Source organism: Myotis brandtii, unplaced genomic scaffold, assembly GCF_000412655.1.
Source record: "Myotis brandtii unplaced genomic scaffold, ASM41265v1 scaffold8, whole genome shotgun sequence".
In the NCBI taxonomy this organism is placed as follows: Eukaryota; Metazoa; Chordata; class Mammalia; order Chiroptera; family Vespertilionidae; genus Myotis; species Myotis brandtii.
The window spans coordinates 6,182,934-6,204,935 of NW_005371219.1; the positions used below are offsets into that span (position 1 = coordinate 6,182,934).

General features: G+C 35.9%; 1 protein-coding gene across 12 annotated transcripts in view; it reads left to right on the top strand.

Annotated features, from left to right (window-relative positions):
- The window catches only part of REV3L (REV3-like, polymerase (DNA directed), zeta, catalytic subunit), a 166,210-nt gene that overhangs the window by 89,194 nt on the left and 55,014 nt on the right, over nt 1-22,002 (top strand). For all 12 annotated transcript variants that reach the window (XM_014531311.1, XM_014531312.1, XM_014531309.1 and 9 more), the window contains 6 exons: nt 1,759-1,901; nt 2,535-6,696; nt 11,595-12,508; nt 14,321-14,400; nt 15,702-15,827; nt 20,351-20,543. In XM_014531311.1, coding sequence (XP_014386797.1) covers nt 1,759-1,901; nt 2,535-6,696; nt 11,595-12,508; nt 14,321-14,400; nt 15,702-15,827; nt 20,351-20,543 — 5,618 coding nt within the window. The remainder of the gene's footprint in view (nt 1-1,758; nt 1,902-2,534; nt 6,697-11,594; nt 12,509-14,320; nt 14,401-15,701; nt 15,828-20,350; nt 20,544-22,002) is intronic.

Consider the following 22,002-nt stretch of genomic DNA (forward strand, 5'->3'; position numbering starts at 1 on the left):
GTTTGTTTAGCTTCTATAATTGAAACTCTGTTGCCATCACTGGCACTCTAAGCTCTGAGGCCCCGGCTGGCTGAAAGCAGATATCTGGAGTTTGTTTAGCTTCTATAATTGCAACATTGTTGCTTCCAGAGCTCAGAGCTGGGCCAAGGCAGGCCAGGTGGGGAACCTTGGCTTCCTCCATCACTGGAGCAAGCAAGCCTCATGTTCGCTTCAGCTGCGTGGCTGCCGGCCGCCATCTTTGTTGGCAGTTAATTTGCATATCCTGCTGATTAGCCAATGGGAAGCATAGCGGAGGTATGGTTAATTACCATGTTTGTCTATTATTAGATAGGATGCTTATGTGTTCTTTGACTGGACCAATTCTGTGAAAACCATACACAGGTTAACTTTGGGGAAAACAAACCTAAAGATTTAGTAAGTGTATAGTAGAGAGAAATTGAATAATAGAAGTATAGTATCTAAAATTGGAGTCATTTAATTCTACCCATATACTTGATATTATATTCTGTCTTGAGTATGTACCATATTTTAAGAATACTAAGAAAGTAAAGGGACAGAAGAGGAAGTAAACTAGAAGGATCTGTGAATACTGTCACTTGAACTGTAGAAAAAATATATACTTTTGGTTTAATAACAAGAATTATGGGACAAATGATAAATGCTTTCAAATATTTTAAAGGTTATTATGTGAAAAATGGCATAGACCTGTATATGGTGATAGAGGACAAAAGCAGGAAGAATTTATGGAAGTTGCAAATAAAGATTTTGTGTAATATAGGAGGAAAATTACTAACAATTGGAGCCATTAACAGTGGAAAAGATTAGCCTGTGAGACAGCAAGCCCCATATACTGAAAAGTAAAAGTAGAGGTGGTATCAAGTCTGTTAAAAATATGTTTTTTGCATGGGATAGAAAGTTGGACCAGATGACCTCTAATAACCCTTTCAGCTCTTAAAAGAATGGTATTAGGACACACTGTAATTTGGAAAGGATTAATGGAGACACTGTCCCATGAATAATAAGGGATATTTTCAAATTTTTGAGACAATAAGAAAGAACAAATTAGGTATGGATAGAAAGAAGGTTTGCCCAACCAGATAGAAGGGAAATAATCAAGCTAGGATCTAGTGAATAAATTTAAATCTATATGAGATAACATTTAAGAGAGTATCCATCTGGACTTAACAGTCCATCTGAACTCCTCAGTAACCCTACTTTATAGCCACTGCTAGATTGAGTCAACAACACCTGTACTACTTACTGGCCCTTCTCTGATCCCAGTAATTTTTTTGTCTTTCAACTTTAACCTTAATACTCCTTTACTCACCTTTTTGTTTGTCTTTTCCAGTTTATAATGTAGTGGTCGTGTATTTATGGAGACTTCTTAAAATATGTCAGATGCCACCCTTTTAGAAATTACTAGGTTCTCTGTCACCTATTATTCTATCTAATAATAGAATGAAGGAGAGTATAAAGAAGAACATGATTACATGTCGTAATCCAGGATGTTGTAGAGTATTGAATACAGGAATGATGGTGTCATCTAGCTCATATAAAAGGAATTATAAAATCTGTTTACAATAACTTTTTGTAGGATGTGATACTAAAGCAAAGTAAAGCTGCTTTTCTTTTTAAAGTTATAATTTTCAGGTATTTTTTTATTTCGTTTTACTATAGCATCAAATTAGGCAAATTATATGAGTCTGACAAGCTTTTTTCTAATGGTCATACTCACTAGTGAATCTTAATATTCTCTAGATCACTGTGCCGAAATACCCATAGAAGCTCAACTGAAGAAGATGATTCATCTTCAGAAGAAGAAATGGAATGGAGTAATAACAGTTTGCTTCTAGCCAATCTTTCTATACCTCAGTTAGATGGAACTGCAGATGAAAATAGTGGTGAGTAAACAAGTCTACTATGAGCATTTCCTAGTTTAGGGACTAAAATAACATTTTATTTTAAAACTATAGTTACACTTTCTATATAGTTGGTTAAGTGAGGCTATAACAATAGTGTTTTGTCCTTCTCCAGAATTTTTTCTTTTGAGAATGTAGATAAATTATTCTGTCTCATTTTTAAGAGGATAACATTTGTTAATCATTGATTTGAAGATTCACAAACTTTAATCAGTTTGTCATGTTAACATTTAAGTAGCATAAGAAACTAAGAAATATGTGCAGCTAATTTGAAGTGATAATGAAAAGAAGCATATTATTTTATGAAAACTTTTCAAGGTGACAAGTATTTTCCCCTTATTCCTCCAAAAGGCACTGAATAGTAATATAATCTATTTCTGATCAAAGGAACATGTGTTTAAAATAATGACTAATAATCAAATGTAACTAACTCTTGATTACTTAGATTGAGTTATTATCCTAATAATAGGAGTAATCTTTTTGTTGAGATAACCATATTAAACATACAAACTTAATTTCATATAATTTCTTTTTATGGTGATAGTATCATGGTATGGGAAAATATTTTAAAAGTTAAGAGTGAAAGTGAAATAAATTATTTTCCCCTCATTTCAGACAATCCATTGGACAATGAAAATTCTAGAACCCACTCTTCTGTGATTGCAACAAGCAAGCTCTCAGTAAAACCTTCCATCTTTCACAAAGATGCTGCTACATTAGAACCCTCATCTTCTGCTAAGATTACCTTTCAGTGTAAACACACAAGTGCCCTTTCTTCCCATGTTTTGAACAAGGAAGATTTAATTGAAGACTTTTCACAGCCAAACAATACAGAAAAAGGTCTAGATCATTCAGTTGCTTCTTTTACAAATGAAAGCACTTACTCTGTGAAATACCCTGGATCTTTAAGCAGTACTGCCCATTCAGAAAACTCTCAAAAAGAAAGTAGTAAGAAAGATATCCTTCCAGTATCTTCCTGTGAAAATAGTGTTTTTGATTATGATGAAGATATTCCATCTGTTACAAGACAAGTACCAAGTAGAAAGTATACAAACATTAGAAAAATCGATAAGGATGCCCCTTTTATACATATAAACCGTCACACTAGCGAAAATACATTGGGCAAAAATTCTTTCAACTTTTCTGACTTAAATCATTCAAAAAATAAATTATCTTCTGAAAGAAATGAAAAGGGAAATAGCACAGCTCTGAACAGTTTATTCCCTTCATCATTAACTGAAAATTGTGAATTGCTATCATGCTCAGAGGAGAATAAAACTATGGTACATTCTCTTGATAGCATTGCTGATGAAAGTGGACTCAATAAACTTAAAATTAGATATGAAGAATTTCAAGAACATAAAACAGAAAAGCCAAATCTCAGCCAGCAAGCAGCACATTACATGTTTTTTCCCAGTGTTGTTCTTTCTAATTGTCTCAGTAGACCACAGAAACTCTCTCCTGTCACATATAAACTACAACCCAGTAATAAACAGTCCCGGTTAAAAATGAATAAAAAGAAACTTGTAGGTCATCAAGAGACTTCTACCAAAACTAGTGAGACAGGATCAACAAAAGATAATTATATACAAAATAATTCTTGTAATAGTAATTCTGAGAAGAATAATGTATTGGCCAGTGATTTAACTAAAGTCACCCGTGGAGTTTTTGAAAATAAAACACCTACAGACAGTTTTATAGACTGTCACTTTGGAGATGGAACCTTAGAAACTGAGCAGTCCTTTGGATTGTATGGAAATAAATACACCCTTAGAGCCAAACGCAAGGTAAATTATGAGACTGAAGATAGTGAGTCAAGTTTTGTAACACACAACTCAAAAATTAGTCTACCTCATCCCATGGAAATTGGTGAAAGTTTAGATGGAACTCTCAAATCTCGAAAACGAAGAAAAATGTCTAAAAAGCTGCCCCCTGTTATTATAAAGTATATTATTATTAATAGATTTAGAGGGAGAAAAAATATGCTTGTGAAGCTAGGAAAAATAGACTCTAAAGAAAAACAGGTAATATTAACAGAGGAAAAAATGGAACTATATAAAAAGCTTGCACCTTTAAAGGATTTTTGGCCAAAAGTTCCTGATTCCCCTGCAACCAAATATCCCATTTATCCACCAACACCAAAGAAAAGTCACAGAAGAAAAACAAAACATAAATCTGCTAAGAAAAAAACTGGTAAGCAACAAAGGACAAATAGTGAAAATATAAAAAGAACTTTGTCTTTCCGGAAAAAGCGTTCACATGCTATTCTTTCTCCTCCCTCACCATCTTATAATGCTGAAACCGAAGACTGTGACTTAAATTATAGTGATGTTATGTCTAAATTAGGTTTTCTTTCTGAGAGAAGCACAAGTCCCATAAATTCTTCTCCACCTCGGTGCTGGTCTCCCACAGATCCAAGAGCTGAAGAAATTATAGCTGCTGCAGATAAAGAAGCAGTGCTTTTTAAGGGTCCTAATGTATATAATAGCAAGACTGTTAATTCTAGTATAGAAAAAAATAGTCGAGCAAGAACGCAGGTGAAGAAATCAAAAATAAAGCTTGTTAATCCCTCAGTAGTTACTAAGAAAAGGAACAAACGAAATCAAACAAATAAAATATTAGATGATGGGAAAAAGAAGCCGAGAACAAAACAGAAACAAAAAAATGAAAAAGGTACATCCAGAAAGCACATAACACTTAAAGATGAAAAACTAAAATCTCAATCTGGTACCGAAGTTACATTTGTGCTGAAACATCAGAATGTATCTGAGACCTCACAAAGTTCTAGTGATTCTCAACTACTTAATAAACAGAAAGATGTGTCAGTAATGGGCTCTGCTATAGATCATTCCTTTTCTGCTCCCCAAACCACTGGAATTCATGCACAACAGAATTTATCTGGCTGCTTTTCTTCTTTCTTAGAAAGCAAGAAGCCTGTAGATTTGCAAACATTCCCCAGTTCTCGAGATGATTTGCATCCTTCAGTTGTTTGTAATTCTTTGGGACCTGGAAACTCAAAAATTAATGTTCAAAGGCCTCATAATCAAAGTGCCATGTTTACTCTAAAGGAATCAACTCTGATCCAAAAAAATATATTTGACCTTTCAAACCATTTGTCTCAGGTTGCACAGAATACACAAATATCTTCGGGTATAATGTCCCCAAAGACAGAAGAGAATGCAAATACGCAAAAGAACTATTTGTCATCCTTTGGAAAATTAAATGAATATCGTAATTCCCTAGAATCAAAGCCAGACCAGGCATATGCCCCTAATTTTTTGCATTGCAAAGATAGTCAGCAGCAGCTTGTGTGCGTGGCAGAACAGTCAAAGCACAGCGAAACTTATTCTCCAGGAAATGCAGCATCAGAAGAAAGTCAAATGTCTAATTACTTTGTAACTTCCCTGAGAAGTCCAATCAAGCAAATAGCATGGGAACAAAAACAAAGGGGCTTTATTTTAGGTGTGTCAAATATTAAACCTGAGAGGGTAAAACAGAAATCATTGTCAGAAGCAGTTTCACAAACCAAAGCATTTTCTCAGTGTAAAAGTCAAAATGTGTCAGCACCTTCAGCATTTGGTGAAGGACAGTCCGGACTGGCAGTTCTGAAAGAATTGTTACAGAAAAGACAGCAGAAAGCACAAAATGCAAATATTATGCAAGATCCATTATCTAATAACCATCAAACAAACAACAATATTTCCATTCCCCTTGAGCATAACAAAACAACTAAACGAACACGATCCGTAACATCTCCAAGAAAACCTCGAACTCCCAGAAGTACAAAACCTAAAGACAAAATCCCCAAACGTCTCAAAGTAGACGCCATAAATTTACAAAACTCTGGCCAGTTGGATAACTCCCTGTCGGATGATAGTCCCATCTTTTCTTCAGATCCAGGTTTTGAAAGTTGTTACTCACTTGAAGATAGCTTGTCTCCTGAACATAATTATAATTTTGATATTAATACAATTGGTCAGACTGGATTTTGTAGCTTTTATTCTGGGAGTCAGTTTGTCCCCGCTGATCAGAATTTGCCTCAGAAGTTCCTAAGTGATGCAGTTCAGGATCTTTTCCCAGGACAAACTATAGAAAAAGCTGAGTTTTTAAATCATGATAACAAGAAGTGTGATGAAGACAAACATCATGCTTCAGACTCATCTTTGTGGATTAGATCTGCTACTCTAAGTCCTGAACTATTTGATAAATCATCCATAGAGAGCAATGAGAATCATCGCCACAACCAGTGGAAAAATAGCTTCCATCCTCTAACAACTCGGTCTAATTCAATAATGGATTCTTTCTGTGTCCAGCAGGCAGAGGACTGTCTAAATGAAAAATCCAGACTGAATAGGAGTTCAGTAAGCAAAGAAGTGTTTTTTAGCCTCTCACAGCCTGGCAGTTCAGATTGGATTCAAGGTCATACCAGAAAAGAAATGGGACAATCTCTTGACTCAGTCAATGCCTCTTTCACTACAATACTATCCTCCCCTGATGGTGAACTTGTCGATGCAGCCTCTGTGGATTTAGATTTGTATGTTTCAAGAAATAATGATATATTGACACCAACTCCTGATAGTTCACCAAGGTCTGCCAGCTCTCCCTCACAATCTAAAAATGGCAATTTCACCCCTCGAACTGCTCACATTCTGAAACCACTTATGTCCCCTCCAAGTAGGGAAGAAATTATGGCCACTTTGTTGGATCATGACCTTTCAGAAACTATTTACCAGGAACCATTTTGCAGTAATCCTTCTGATGTACCAGAAAAGCCCAGGTAATCATTATTATATTTTCTCCTTGGGTCTCTCTGAATAATTATTACGTATATAACATTTGGTTCCTTACTGCTAGTTTTCTGACTGATGCTGTATTTGTAAGTAGTATATCATTATGAAAACTATTTATAATTTGGACTTGTTATGAAAATTCACAGAATAGCTGAATGCTTACACCTGGAGAAATTTCTTTAAGCTGATGAGTGTTGGTTTTGGATCTACTGTAATTTAACACTGTCTCCATTAAGGATTAGAGATGCAAAGACTGGCTCTCTGTGATAATGATGCCCCATTAAGAAGTACTTTAAAAGTATTATTTTTAAAATGGTGTTTATTTCTAAAATGGTAAACTCATCATTTTTTAAAAGAACTTTATATTTTAAAGTGTTTGAAAGTGAGCATAGATATATTTTAAGTACTCCTATGATATATCTCTAAGTGAAGATTAAGTTGTTTCTATGATATATATACCACCCTCTTGTTGCCAATATCTTTAGTCATCTTGTTACTATTGTTAGTTTGTACAGTTATTAAGGGTGCAGGATGGAATTAACACTCCATTATCTCTTCTTTCTTTTAAGAATCCTTTCAGAGAAGTGATAACAGATATACATACACACAGCTAATAGCAAAATAGGCTGGAATCACAATACTGGTTTACTTACAAACTAGTAGTTAAGTTGGTATCCTATACCACCTGTATCACTGAGGTTGAGCATTTCTAATAAGAGCTAAGTTGGGGAACATGACTTCATTCAGGTTTAAATTATGTTTTCTTATCCTGCCTTGTGTCTATGATCCCATTTACCTAACCAGTTTCAGAGAGAGAGAGAGAGAGAGAAGCAATTTACTTCAGCCACCCAGTCAGAAGCAGGGGAGGTTGGCTAGAACTGCTGAGGCAGACCCTGCATAGTCTAAATTGTGGAAAGAGATGTGAAGAGCCAACTAAGGCAAGAGGCTACACTGTATATATACACTTTAGCAGCACCATGTTCCTGACCATAGGAAAAAACACAGTGAATGCCAGGCTTTTACCCAGCAGATTAGCAGTAATTCCTGCAGGAGTCCTTTAAGAAAGCGTTGAAAAAAAGTAATCAATAAATATAGGGTAGAAGTTCCCTTCACTTGATGGACAGAAATGTCCTCCCAACACACTGTGTTTTTGCCTTGCTTAATACTCCCTTGTGGTCTTTAATATATGAATGGGACTTTCTCTTTATTTCACTGCCAGAATGTATAAATGTCTGTTCCTTTGACATTTGTTTCCATTATTTGGGGAGCTTTGTCTTTAACAGTAGGCATGGCATATTTTTTAATTGAAGTCTTTTTTCTACCTCAGCCTTATACATCTTTTTAATTCTTAGTTAACGTACATGTGCTAGTCATTAACTCTGTATTGCTATATAGTTGTTATCTAACTTTGACATTTGTTATGCAGCAGAAATAGAAGGAAGACAGTCATTATTTTTGAAAAACAATTTTGTTTTTTTTAAATCTATGTATTTATTATAGAAAATTTAGGAAGTATAAAAGAAGACAAAAATTACACCATTATCTACCTGTAACAATCACTAATAATATCTTAATGGGTTTTCTTAGATTTTTTAAAAATGTATACAATTTTAATTTTATTTTTTTTATGAAATGTGATCTTACTGTAGTCACAATATTATATCCAGATTCATTCACTTAACATTATACATTAAAATTAACATAAACATTTTCTAAATTTATGAGTTTATCATTTTAATGGCTACATAATATTCTTTTATGTATATTATTGTACTGAGATGTTCTTTATTTTGCCACTATAGATAATTATGTGATTAATATCTTCTTCATAAAGCATTTCTTATGTTTTGGATTTTTTTCTCATAGCCCTAAAAGTAGGATTACTATAAAATTTAAGGCTCTTGATATATATTTTGACATGAGTTATAGCAGTTTCCATGCTGCTAACTATTCACGAAAGCTGAATTTACCATACTTCATCATTTAAAATTTTGGTTTCATTATGATTTCTGTATCAAAATATTGCAGTGGGTATGGTCTCATGGCATACATACTCATTTCCTTCAATAGCAATAATTCTTTTAATTTTTCATATAGCTGGGAATTGAGTACAGGGAAGGTGCTAGATTCTGGTTAAGTAGTATATCATTGTGAAAACTGTTCATAACTGTGACTCATTAAGAAAATTCACAGACTAGCTGAATGGTTGTACCTTGAATTAACTAGTAAGGGCCAAAATCTTTCCATTTAAAGGGGGAAAGGAACTGTGATAACCCTGATGCTTTTCCTTCAACTCCAAGTCAGAAAAAAAGAGACTCTAGTTCATTGAGTTTTGTCTAGAGCAGTGGTTCTCAACCTTTCTAATGCCGCGACCCTTTAATACAGTTCCTCATATTGTGGTGACCCCCAATTTCATTATTACAAATTGAACATAATTAAAGCATAGTGATTAATCACAAAAACAATATGTAATTATATATGTGTTTTCCAATGGTCTTAGGCGACCCCTGTGAAAGGGTCGTTCGACCCCCAAAGGGGTCGCGACCCACAGGTTGAGACCCGCTGGTCCAGAGAATGACCAGGACATTTGGGAAACCGTGCCCGAAGAGAAGTAATTGAAAAAACTAAAAACTGCCTTCTTACTCATGAAAGACATACCTCAAAAAATAGACTTCTTTTATGTTGCTACAGAAGGCAGAAATAGTACAAATGGATATGTTAAAGAAAGGGAGAGGTTTAGTTTTATAACTATTGAAAACTAAACTAAGCTGCTTTTTAATTAGTGGCTCCCGACATGCATATATATTAGAAGCATTTAAGCTATGCATACTGTGGGCTCTGCCAACTCCTAAGATTTTTGTTAGTGTTAAACCTTGCCATGTAAAGAGGAGGTGGAATTATGGTAATTTACCTCAATTATGAGTGATTTTTTTTTAAGTTTGAGGAAATTTGAGAGGGCAGATGGGCACAAAAATTTGTTTGAACTTACTGGCTCTGCTAAACCACTATAGATAATAGAGAATGTAGAAAGAGGCTATAAATAAAATCCAGGAATATAGTCTCTAATGACAAATTCTTCCATCGTTTTTATTTATATGTGGTAACGATGGGAAATTATTTAAAACTAGCGGCCTGGTGTACAAAATTCGTGCCCTGGGGGGTTCCCTGAGCCCAGCCTGCACCCTCTCCAATCGGGGATCCCTTGGGGGATGTTCGACTGCTGGACATCCCTCTCACAATCTGGGACCACTGGCTCCTAACGGCTCACCTGCCTGCCTGCCTGCCTGATTGCCCCTAACCCCTCTGGCTGCCTGCCTGATTGCCCCTAACCTCTCTGCCTACCTGTCTGATTCCACCTAACTGCCTCTGCCTGATTGCCCCTAACAACCTCTGCCTGCCTGCCTGATCACCTCTAACTGCTCCCCTACCGGCCTAATTGCCCCCAACTGCCCTCCCCTGCCGACCTGGTCACCCCCAACTGCTCTCCCCTGCCAGCCTGATCTCCCCTAACTGCCTCTGCCTCAGCTCCCACCACCATGGCTTTGTCCGGAAGGAATTCGGACATCCGGAAGATGGCCGGTTGACCTGACCTAATTAGCATATTACCCTTTTATTAGTATAGATAGATTATATAGAATAGGATTGCTTAAATGGGGGAGAAAGCCTTTTTCAGCAGTAGGAGATGCTCTTTGCAGACAAAAACACATAATCCCTATCTCTGGACTATGTGCACTATACTGCCAAACCGGTTATTAAAAAATTGAACCACTTTCTTACATCTTACACCAAACAGCTGTTGCCCTTAAAACCCCTCCTCAGCCCCCACCTTAGGTTCTGCCTTCACAGTTCACCCAGATTAGGTTCTGATTGGTCAGTTTCTATGCCAGTCAGCGTCAAAAGCTCTGCCTCCTAGGCAGCCATTAGCTCTTCTGGGAAATCCAGAATGGCCCCACTGACAGCTGTCTCTCTCTCTCCGGGCTTGATCCACAGCCTCCACAGCAGCTGTGGATCAGGCCCTCCTGCCTTTCTCTCTCTCTCTCCCGGCCTCACCAGCAGCCAAGGCAGCGCTGCGGCGGCTGCTGATCAGGACCTGCCTCTCTCTTTGGGCCTCTCTCTGGGCCTGATCTGCAGCTGCCACACCCACCTTGCCCCGCTCATCCCCCCCTCCCCCCACCGCCCAGCCCGCTTGCCACCAGCTTTGTGGGCCGCGGGGGAGGGACCAAGAGGTGCTCCATGCACTTCCTGGTGACCAGTCAGGTCATCCATCTGGTCATTTAGTTGTGACGGCCCTAGGCTATTAGTATAGATGAGTTAGAGGAAAGGAATCTGATGAGTTTGTGCCATCTCCTTGGAGAAAAGAAGACTTCGTGGGCACATACAACAACAACAAATGCTTTCTTTTTCTGATATTAATGATGATTTTTCCCAAGGAAATCAATTTAATAGTCCATATACTTGTGAGGAAAGCATATTGAGACTGCACAAAATATGTGTATGTAGGGCGGTATGGAAAGGGAAGAAAGAGATGGGATTTTTAAAAATATTTTTTAATTGATTTGAGATAGAGAGGAAGGGGGAGAGAGAGAGAGAGAGAGAGAGAGAGAGAGAGAGAGAGAGAGAGAGAGAAAGAGAGAAAGAGAAATCAATCAGCTGCTTCTTTCATCCACTCTGACTGGGAATCGAACTCACAACTTGGATATGTGCCCTGACTGGGAATGGAACTGGTACACGTACATTGCTCAACCAAATAGCCACACCAGCCAGGGTGAGATGGGCATTTTTTAGACTCCAAAAGGAACTTTAAAAATCTCTAGGAAAGGGAACTAAATATTTTGGTAATTGTTCTTTGAGACAAAATAGTTGTTCTAAAATATGTTATTTATAGGGAGATCGGCGGACGGCGTCTCATGGTAGAAACTCGACTTCCAAATGATCTAGCTGAGTTTGAGGGAGATTTTTCATTGGAAGGACTTCGTCTGTGGAAAACAGCATTCTCGGCAATGACTCAAAACCCAAGACCAGGGTCACCCTTTCGTAATGGCCAAGCATTTGTCAATAAAGGGTCAAGTAATAGCCATAAAATGGTGGAAGATAAAAAAATTGTGATTATGCCTTGTAAATGTGCCCCAAGTCGACAACTGGTTCAAGTATGGCTTCAAGCCAAAGAAGAATATGAACGTTCCAAGAAACTGTCTAAAACTGAGCCAGCTGGAGTTGTAAAATCTGCTGAGAACTTCAGCTCTTCAGTTAACCCAGATGACAAACCTGCAGTGCCTCCAAAAATGGATACAACTCCACATATACTCCCCACTACAGCACATACCAAGGAAGATGTTGATAATTTTCAGATTGCTTTACAAGTTTCAACCACAGGATGTAGTCAAACTGCAAGTGAAAGTCAGATGCTGCCCCCAGCTGTTTCTACAAATGATCCTGAGAAAGATGAAGATGATGATGATGACTATTATTCTAGTTATAGCTCCCCTGATTCTCCAGTAATTCCACCTTGGCAACAAGCAGTATCCCCAGATCCCAAAACACTGAATGGAGATGACCGACCCTTATCAGCAGTGGAGGAACTATGTTCCCTGGCTGTGGAGAACCTCTTAAAGCCAGTAAAAGATGGTATACAAAAAAGCCCCTGCAGTGAGCCTCGGGATCCTCTTATGATATCTCCAATCAATGTTAGGGCAAAAACTGGGATATGTGATTCACTTTGCCTTCATAGTACACCAATCATACAGAGAAAACTTCTGGAAAGACTTCCTGAAGCAACGGGCCTTAGCCCTTTATCAACAGGTAAGTTTCTAAATAACAGATTTTAATAGCTGTTCTTCAAAGATTAAAATGAAGACAATATTAGACTATGTTAATGAAAATGAGGGCTTTTTAAATGAAATTTTAGCTTGGATAATGAGAGTATTGTTATCTTATCATGTCTCAGAAAAACATCACGTGGAAACTTTTTTAGCTTTCTGCTATGAAATCTACATATGCCTTCATCCTATCTTCTCACTTCTGGGTGAACTATAGGAGCCCTCTAAGAAACCTCACCTTCTCAGCTTGATTTTTCCCATTGCCCATTTTTTCCATTCCCATTTTCCCTTTAATAATATACCCAAGTCTCTCTCCGAACTTTAAAATAGAAACAAAGCCAAACAACTGCTTTAACCTTAGATTCTCCTTCAAAGCCAAATTTTTTAGATTTCTTAAATGTAACAATTTCTTTACCTTGTACTCATTTCTCAACCTGCTCTACCTGGATTCTATCCCCATAATTTTACCAGTATGGCTCCTGCAAAGATTCTCAGTAACCTTTATATAGCTAAAGCCAATGGATGTTTTTCAGACTTCCTATCACATGCCCTATAAGCAGCCATTGTCATATTGACCATTCCTTCCTGGAGCTTTTTCTCCCCTTGGCTTTTCTTCCTACTCCTGTTTCTTCCTACTTGCTTTCCTTTGAAGTTAAACTCACATTCTCAGTTATTATCTAAATGTTGGGATTTATTAAGGCTTAGCCTTTAGCTTTCTTTACTCTTTACTTACTTTATATTCTCTCCCTATATTCTCTTCGTATGAGCAGGAATGTCTAATTCCTACTCATAGTATTACTGCAGATAATGCACAAGCTTAAATTTCCATTCAGAACTCTCTTTTAAGCTTCAGAACACTATATCCAACTGCCTATTTGGCATTTCTACTTGAATGCTCAAAGGCATCACAAGGTCAGTATTTTTTTAGTCAGTTCATGATCTCATTGCATGCATTCACTACCAAACACCTAACACACATGCCCACACACAGAAATCCACCTGGTCCTCTTTAAGTTTTCCTCATTTCAATGAATATCACTACCATCTCTGTTACTGAGTTACACAAGTCAGAAACATGGGATTTATTTGTTACGCCTTCCCGATCCTAATTCCCTCACTACCCAGCCTGTGGTTTCCAATCTATTACTACAAAGTCCTGTAATCTTTTAGTTTCCTAAATTACACATATCGCTCTACCACTACTGCTATCACTATAACCTTAGGCCAAACTGTTATCATTTCTCACCTGGTTTTCTACCCTAGCCTTCTTATCTACCCTTTGCAATTTCTCGGTCTTTTGCTCAGTAGTTGGAAAATCTCTACGCTGTTCCGTTAATAATCCCATCTTTCTGTTCCAGCTCAAAAAAGCCTTCCTAACCTCCTGACTATATAAAAATTCCCAATTGTATTCTCTTTTGTTGTATTTACCCCAGTTATAATTTTACCTTTCTATATGTATTTGGTGAATGCCTGATTCTCTCTAGACCCCATGAGGATATAGACTGTCTTTCCCTCATCATCATAAATCCTGGACAAATAAGTGAATGAATGAATTAAATGATTTCCTAAGATAATGAAGGAATAAAACAGTAATTAAAATGTAAATGTTTTTATTTAAAATACAAATTTTTTAAGTTATTTTGGTGGGGATCAGAAGACTGAATTGGTTTTGCCTAGAGAATTTACAGAATAATATTCACAAATGTTATTAAGAATTTAGAACAACAAAAAGTTTTTAAAAAATAGAAGCATATAGTTTTGATATAAATATTAAATATGAAATTTCTTTCTACAGAACCAAAAACTCAGAAATTGAGTCATAAGAAAGGAAGTAATACTGACACTCGTAGAAGAATATTCTTAACACAAGCAAAGGTAACTATGTTAAACATATTTAAAAATCAGTGGAAGATCCAGTCTTATTCTTAGATTTCAGTTAGATAATTGATAACTTTGTGTCTCAATTTTTTAAAAAATTTTATTATATTTTTGCATCATTTTATTTACATCTTTGAGACAACAAGAAATTGCCTAATTTTTTTTTTTAGTTTCTTTTTGTTGTTGGGATCTAAAAGATTCTTATATGTAAATACAAATATTACAGAGAAAGTGAATATGATAGCCAAAATGTGGATTATGAGGATACAAATACATTAACTGATTACTGGCAATATCAGAACAGTCCAATGACAGCAGAGCTCAAGTAAGTGATTTTTGATCCCACCAAAAATATATCCTTTTTCTTGGTTTATTACTTTTTTCTTAAATATAACATTATTAATTTTTTTCAGTTTATGTTACTAAATAACAAAGGAAAACATTATTTATTATTGAAATTCTGAAAAATCATAAATATCTTTATTCCAATACTAAAAATATGGTAAAACTTAAAATACATGGTTATGTGAAAAAAGTATACAGTACATATGTATCTTCAGAAATATATGATAGAAATCACTCCTGTATTATCCAATTGTCATAACTATCATGAATGACATAAGATATATTTTGGTGTTTCTATTTGGAGATTATAAACTTTTTAAAAAACTTTTCTTTTTAAAGCAGAATTGTTGAATTACAGGCTATTTATTTTAAAAACAAGTACCAGAGTATTGTGAATATAAATGGTTTATGGGTTTGGAAATCAGAAAACATATTTTTCAGAAAAAAGAAAGATTATATTATTTCTAAACCCATAAAGATTATTTATGTTTTAACTCATCTTTCAGACATATGTTATGTTAGGGTAAAATACAAATCCAAAATTTCAAATCTTATTATTAACTAGCCAGACTTGTTGCAAATACTTTGCTTGCTTGTCATATTTCCAGTAAGGGTGAAGATAAATGTCCATGTGGTATAAATGTCAAGTCTCTACAAGACTATTATTTTCAATATTTGAGGCTTGTAAATCAAAGAACAACATATGGTTTGCTTTCAGATTATATCAGATATTTCTACATATACCCAGTTCTGGTATTTTGAATTACTCGCATGAAAAGAATTTTAATAAAATACTTATGGTTTCTCTTTGGACTTAAAGAGATATTATTAGTTTATCATGTATTACAAAACACATAAAGCATATTATTTAAGTAGGAATAAGTAGTCAAAATAAAGAAAATGGTTGCTTATTTATTTTTTCTCTGGCTATGTGTTGTTGTTTTTTTTAATAGAATCAATTTGCAGCAGTAAATACCCCAAAGAAAGAAACTTCTCAGATCGATGGACCATCTTTAAACAACACTTACGGTTTTAAAGTCAGCATACAAAACTTACAGGAAGCAAAAGCTTTACATGAGGTAAAATTGCAACAGTAAGAACACATTCACTGTTTAACTCCTATGTTTTATGCTGTGGAACAAGTATGGAAATTTTTTATTGAGGAAGTAATACATTGAATTCTATACTTGTTAATCATTCTGTTCTTAAAATTCTTACTATTTCATGTATTCATACATTTATATGAAATAAGATAAACTTTTAAAGAGATCATTAGTTATTGAGACTGCTATGTGGTTTCACAACTTTCATAAATCTTATAGCTGAAATCCAGTTTATAGAAGCTAAAATTAGAAAATAGTTTTTTAACTACTAGAAAAAAATTTCTTATTCTGGATTGTTATATTAGGATGTTATATCACATTCGAAACATTTACTTGTGTTTTCTATTTGTTTGGCTCAGTGGATTAGTGCTTGCTACAATTCATTTGTTCACATAATCCCTATATAACCCAGTTACTTTCACTGCACAGGCCATATGCCAAAGACTAAGGGATTGTCTTTAAAATGTACATCAGTCATAGGATAGACTGGAGAATATGTGTGAGTCACTATAAATTTATCTCTTAGAGAAAGCACAACTCAAGAACATATATTTGCCCAGCCAGCCAGCATGGTTCAGTGGTTGAGTGTCGATCTATGAACCAGGAGTCACAGGTTCAATTCCCCGTGAGGTCACATGCCCAGGTAGCAGGCTTGATCCCCATGTGAGGCATGCAGGAGGCAGCCAATCGGTGTTTTCTGGACTCTCTCTCTCCCGCTCCCTTGCTCTCTGAAATAAAAAAATATATATATATTTTTAAAAACAACATATTTGACTGGCAGTAGGTGAAAATTAGAGTATATTTTTATTATTTATACATGTGCTATCAGTATGGTAGCCGCTAGCAATATGGCTATTGAGAACTTAACATTTGGCTTATATGTCAAGGTACTGAATTTTAACTAATTTAGGTTTAAAAACTGATACTTGACTCATTTATTAGAAAACTTTTAAGTATGTTTGGAACAACTTAGGAATGTAAAACTACTTTTTCAACTGTAAATTTTATGATACCTAAATACAGTTCAAGTATTTTCATAAAAAATTTAGTGTCCACATTGAAATTTGCTATAAATGCACACTAATTTTGAAGTCATAATAGAAAAAAAAATGTGAAATATCTCATTCATAACCGCTTATATTGATTTCATATTTTAAAAGGTAATATTTTAGATATATTGAATTAAATGAAAGTATTTCTAAATTAATTTAACCCATTTTTACTTTTTTCCAATGTAACTACTAGAAAGTGTAAAATTACATATTTGATTTTCATTGTATTTTTTTAATGGACAATGCTGGTTTATGTAGTTGTTTTATGTCTTTACCTTGAGAGCAGAGAATTGTTTTTTATTTTTGGGGGTTTTTTTGTTCTAAGGTCAATTCTATCTTAAACTGATCTAAGACTTGGATAAGCATAGACTTAAAAAAAAAAATTTAAACTTTGTCCTCATTTAACCCTAAATTTGAACTAAGAATTGTACATTTTTAGAATTAGATTAGAATATAGTCTAACTTTCTAAATATATATTTATACATTTTTTCATTCAACTTTACTTCCTGCTTTATACCTGGCCCTGTATTATCCCCTGAATCTCAGATAAATTAATTAATTAACTCAGGAATACATATTTTATCAAGTACATTCCCAAAATTAGAAAATTAAAATACTTTGTTAAAATGTATTTATTAGAGCAGATTTAATAGATCTTAGCAAAAGGATTTTTAAATTTGATTACTCTTTTATTATTTGAAAAACATACATTTTTTCTTATACTATTACTTTTCTCACATTACCCCATTTCAGAATCATGAGCCTTCTTAAAGTTGAAATCACTTGGGAGGTCTGGCAGGTTGCTCATAGCTTCTTCCCAACACAGGCTTTTTTAATCTCAAGGCACACTCCAAACAGCCACCTGGTGGTCAAATTAGGAATAAACCCAAAAATATCTGCGCTATGCTCTGTTCCTTTTTCTAGAAATTGTGCCCATGGCATTTTTCTTCTGTTTTCCATTACCATGAACTAATCTTTCCCTTCTGCATATACATTTTCAAACAGACAAAAAGGGTTGTAATCCTTGTCCCCCTTCTCATTTATCTCTTTCCTAGTTACACTAAGTAAATCTCTCAGTCTCTTCTTTCCATAGTTTTTTAATACACCTAAGATCATAATGCATTTTATATTAAGGAATCGAAATGCAACATTTGAATCTGAAATTTGGCCTGTTAAATAAATTAGACTCCTCCAAGACTCTTTTGACCTGAAATTTCTTTAGTCATCTTCATAACCTTTCCACATGTTGATTTTTTTCCTAATTAAACTGGATTTTTAGGTTTTGTTTTGTTTGGGTTTAAGGAGAGTTTTTCCATTTTACATTTTTGTATATACATGCTTATTGTTTTTTTTAAAAAATCAAGCAGTCCTGAAGAATATACACTTAAAAGTTCTTTCCCTGAGCTCCCCCTAATGGTTTGATTTTTTTCTAATCTTTGTTTTTTTTAAAATAGAAACAGCAACATATTTCTTAAGGACAGTGGTGGATTTGTAGATATTTGTTTTATTCCTTATATCTTATATGTGCATGATTAATGTTTTTTATATTTTAAAAAGTACTTATGAATTTACTAATAATTTACTAATGAATTCGTGTAGTATTACATGTACATGGGAAAAATTCCAATCCCTACAAAAAGATTTACAGTGAAAAAGTAAGCTTTCCTTTCTCCTCAGGCTAGCAATCTCCTTACAGACAATAAGCAGATCTATGTTTTTTATGTCTTTTTGCAGAGATTATGCATATGCTTAACCTTTTAAAATATATAGATACATATAGATATTTTATTTCAGAGAAAAAGGGAGAGGGAGAGAGAGAGATACATCAATGATGAGAGAGAATCATTGATCGGCTGCCTCCTGCATGCCCCCTACTGGAAATCGAGCTCGCAACCCAGAGCCCACAACCTGCAACCCGAAACCCAGGATGTATCCAGGCCCAGAATCGAGACGTGACCTCCAGGTTCATAGGTCGATGCTTAACCTTTCTCACACACATGCAGTATGAGCATACAACACTTACTGGTTCTATTTATCAATGTTTTATGGTGATCTTTCCATATTACAACATAATAGGTCTGGCTCATTCTTTTGAAAATTTTAAAGGTTACAGAATATTTCATTGTTTGTGGTCTTTATGGATGCCACATAATTTATGAAACCAGTCCTCAACTGATTTTCAGTCTTTTATTGTTTATAAAAGACTGAAAATATCACAATCTTCAGTGAACATTCTTGTGCATATAATTTGTCTAAATGTATGAGTATATCTGCAGGATCTATTTTCAGGAGTAGAATTGCTAGATCAAAGGTTATGTCCATTTTTAATTTTATAGGTATTTTTTAATTGTCCTTCAAAGGGATTTAACAAATTCTATTTCCATCACTAGTGAGAGCCTTGCATTTATATTTCTTCAACAGTTGGCATGCAAGCTAAATACAAAATACAAATCCTTTATTAAATATATAAGATTTGAATAATTGCCAATATTGGACCGTAGCCTACTATTTCCCATTGCCAGATATATGTACTTCGCTGGTATAATTATGGCTATAATTTCAGCTATAATCATATTTGTTTTTCTTACCCAGAGTTTTTACTTGCTGTGTCTTGATTTTAGAAAGAGAACTAAGGATTACAGTTAAGAAAAGTTTTTATTGGCATAGGAAAATAAGTTTTAAAAGAAAAATACTACATTAAAAATTTTTTTTAAATCTTTATTGTTGAAAGTATTACATATATACCCTTTTTCATCCATTGACCTCTTCTAGCCTGCCCCTGTCCTCATCCCCTACCCCAGGCCTCACCACCCTATTATCTGTGTCCATGGGTTATACAAGTTCTTTGGTTGATCTCTTCCCACCCACCCTCCATTGCCTTCCCTCTGAGATTCGACATTCTTGCATTATATGTCAGAGAAAATGTGCATGGGCAAAAATCTGGCTGTTGTGTAGTTGATACCATACAATTCTTATGATTTTTCTTTTCAGGAAAAACTATAACAGTCTGCCTAGTACATACAAAAGTCTAAATTTAAGTAGCCTCAAGTAGTAAAGAGTAAGTAGGAGCTTCAAATTTTAAAAATCTCTTTTTTTAGTTTGAACTGTAGGTAAAAATAGTTCATTATGTAGATAGTAAAAGGTAACAAACTTTTGAATATATAACTACTTGGACTAGTCATTCAAACAGAAATTAAGAAAATAATGTATTGACATTGAAAAATTATAAGTAAATTTTCTAAAATAAAAACATGAATTGATTTAATTTAATCTTAGAAGTGAAAATTTTTAGCTTTGATCTGTAGAGTATTAAACTGTTACTGTGTCCTTTGTGGCCATATTTTTCTGTAATTTTACATATGTATTTCCTTGGAGTCTTAGTGAAACATAGTTTTTTCAGCATGTCTTAAAAGGGTTTAAAAACATATTTTAATTTTCTTTTATAGATACAAAATCTTACCCTCATCAGTGTGGAGTTACATGCTCGAACTAGACGAGACTTAGAACCAGATCCTGAATTTGACCCAATCTGTGCTCTGTTCTACTGCATCTCATCTGATACTCCACTACCAAATACAGACAAAACAGAACTCACGGGTGTAATAGTGATTGATAAAGACAAGACAGTCTCCAGTCAAGGTAGTGTTCATTTTTATTAGTTTATACCTACGCGCCTGTCTGGAATTCTAAACCATGCCAGTATAAGGAACTTCTTTCTAAATTGCTGAGATGTAGGGATAAGAAGTGTTGTGTATAGCTTTGTCCTAGACTTACTATACTTACTCCAATAATTGTCAGAAGTCAGGAGCAATCCTATATAATAAAAGCCTAATATGCTAAGTGTCTGGTCATCCGTTCAACCAATCAAAGCATAATATGCTAATGATATGCTAAGGCCGCTCACTATGACGGGCACTGGCCACCAGGGGGCAGTCAACCAGTCACTATGACGTGCACTAACCACCAAGGGGCAGACGCTCCAATCAGTAGGTTAGCTTGCTGCTGAGGTCCAGTTGATCAGGACTGAGCAAGATGGGCGGGGCATGCCCTGTAGCCTTCCAGCAATCCCTCCCCGGCTTGCCAACTTCCCACGTCCCTCCCTGGCCCCGATTGTGCACTGGTGGGGTCCCTCAGCCAGGCCTGGGCCCTCTCGCAATCGAGGACCCCTCAGGGGATGTCGGAGAGCCAGTTTCGGCCCAGTCCCACAGGCCAGGCTGAGGGACCCCACTGGTGCACGAATTCGTGCACCAGCCCTCTAGTACAATATAAAGATCTTAATAAAATTTCCAAGTAGAATATATCATTTCTTCTAAATATTATTTTCTAAAATACTAATTGTTGATACTGAAATTAAATGATTATGTATCTTTAGGTTAGATAGACAGTCTTATATATGCAGTGCTGGTATTTTGTGGCTAATACAGAGCTTCTATTTGCTTTAAGAAGTTACAATTATCAGTTAATGATTTATAAGAGACTTTTAAGATACAATCTAATTTTGTTTATATCTCTTCCTAAATACATACACATTTGGTTCAGAGGTTGTTTATAGAGTATCTATACTAATAAAAGAGTAATATGCTAATTAGACTGGGAGACCTTCCAGATGTTCTTCCAGACAAAGCCATGGGCTTGGTCGGCCTGCAAACTGCCCCCAAACGGCCCTCGGCCCCTCACCCAGGCCGGCCACACCCCTCCAGCAGGGACCCTCATCCTGATGGGGGCATGGCCAGCCTGTAAATGGCCCTCAGCCCCTTGCCCAGGCTGGCCCTGTCCCCCAGCAGTGACCACCACCCCGATGGGGGCGTGGCCAGCCTACAAACCGCCCCAGCATCCCTCGCCCAGGCTGGCACCGCCCCCAATGGGGACTCCCACCCCGATGGGGGCGTGGCCGGCCTGCAAACCCCTGGCCCCGCCCCCAAGGCAACCCCCACCCTGATCCAGGATCCCCTTCAGGGCAGACCAGCCAGCTCCCACCCATGCACCAGGCCTCTATACTAATAAAAGGGTAATATGCTGATTAGACCGGACGTCCTTCTGGACAAAGCCATGGTGGCAGGGCCAAGGCGAAGGTGGTTAGGGGCGATTAGGTCAGAAG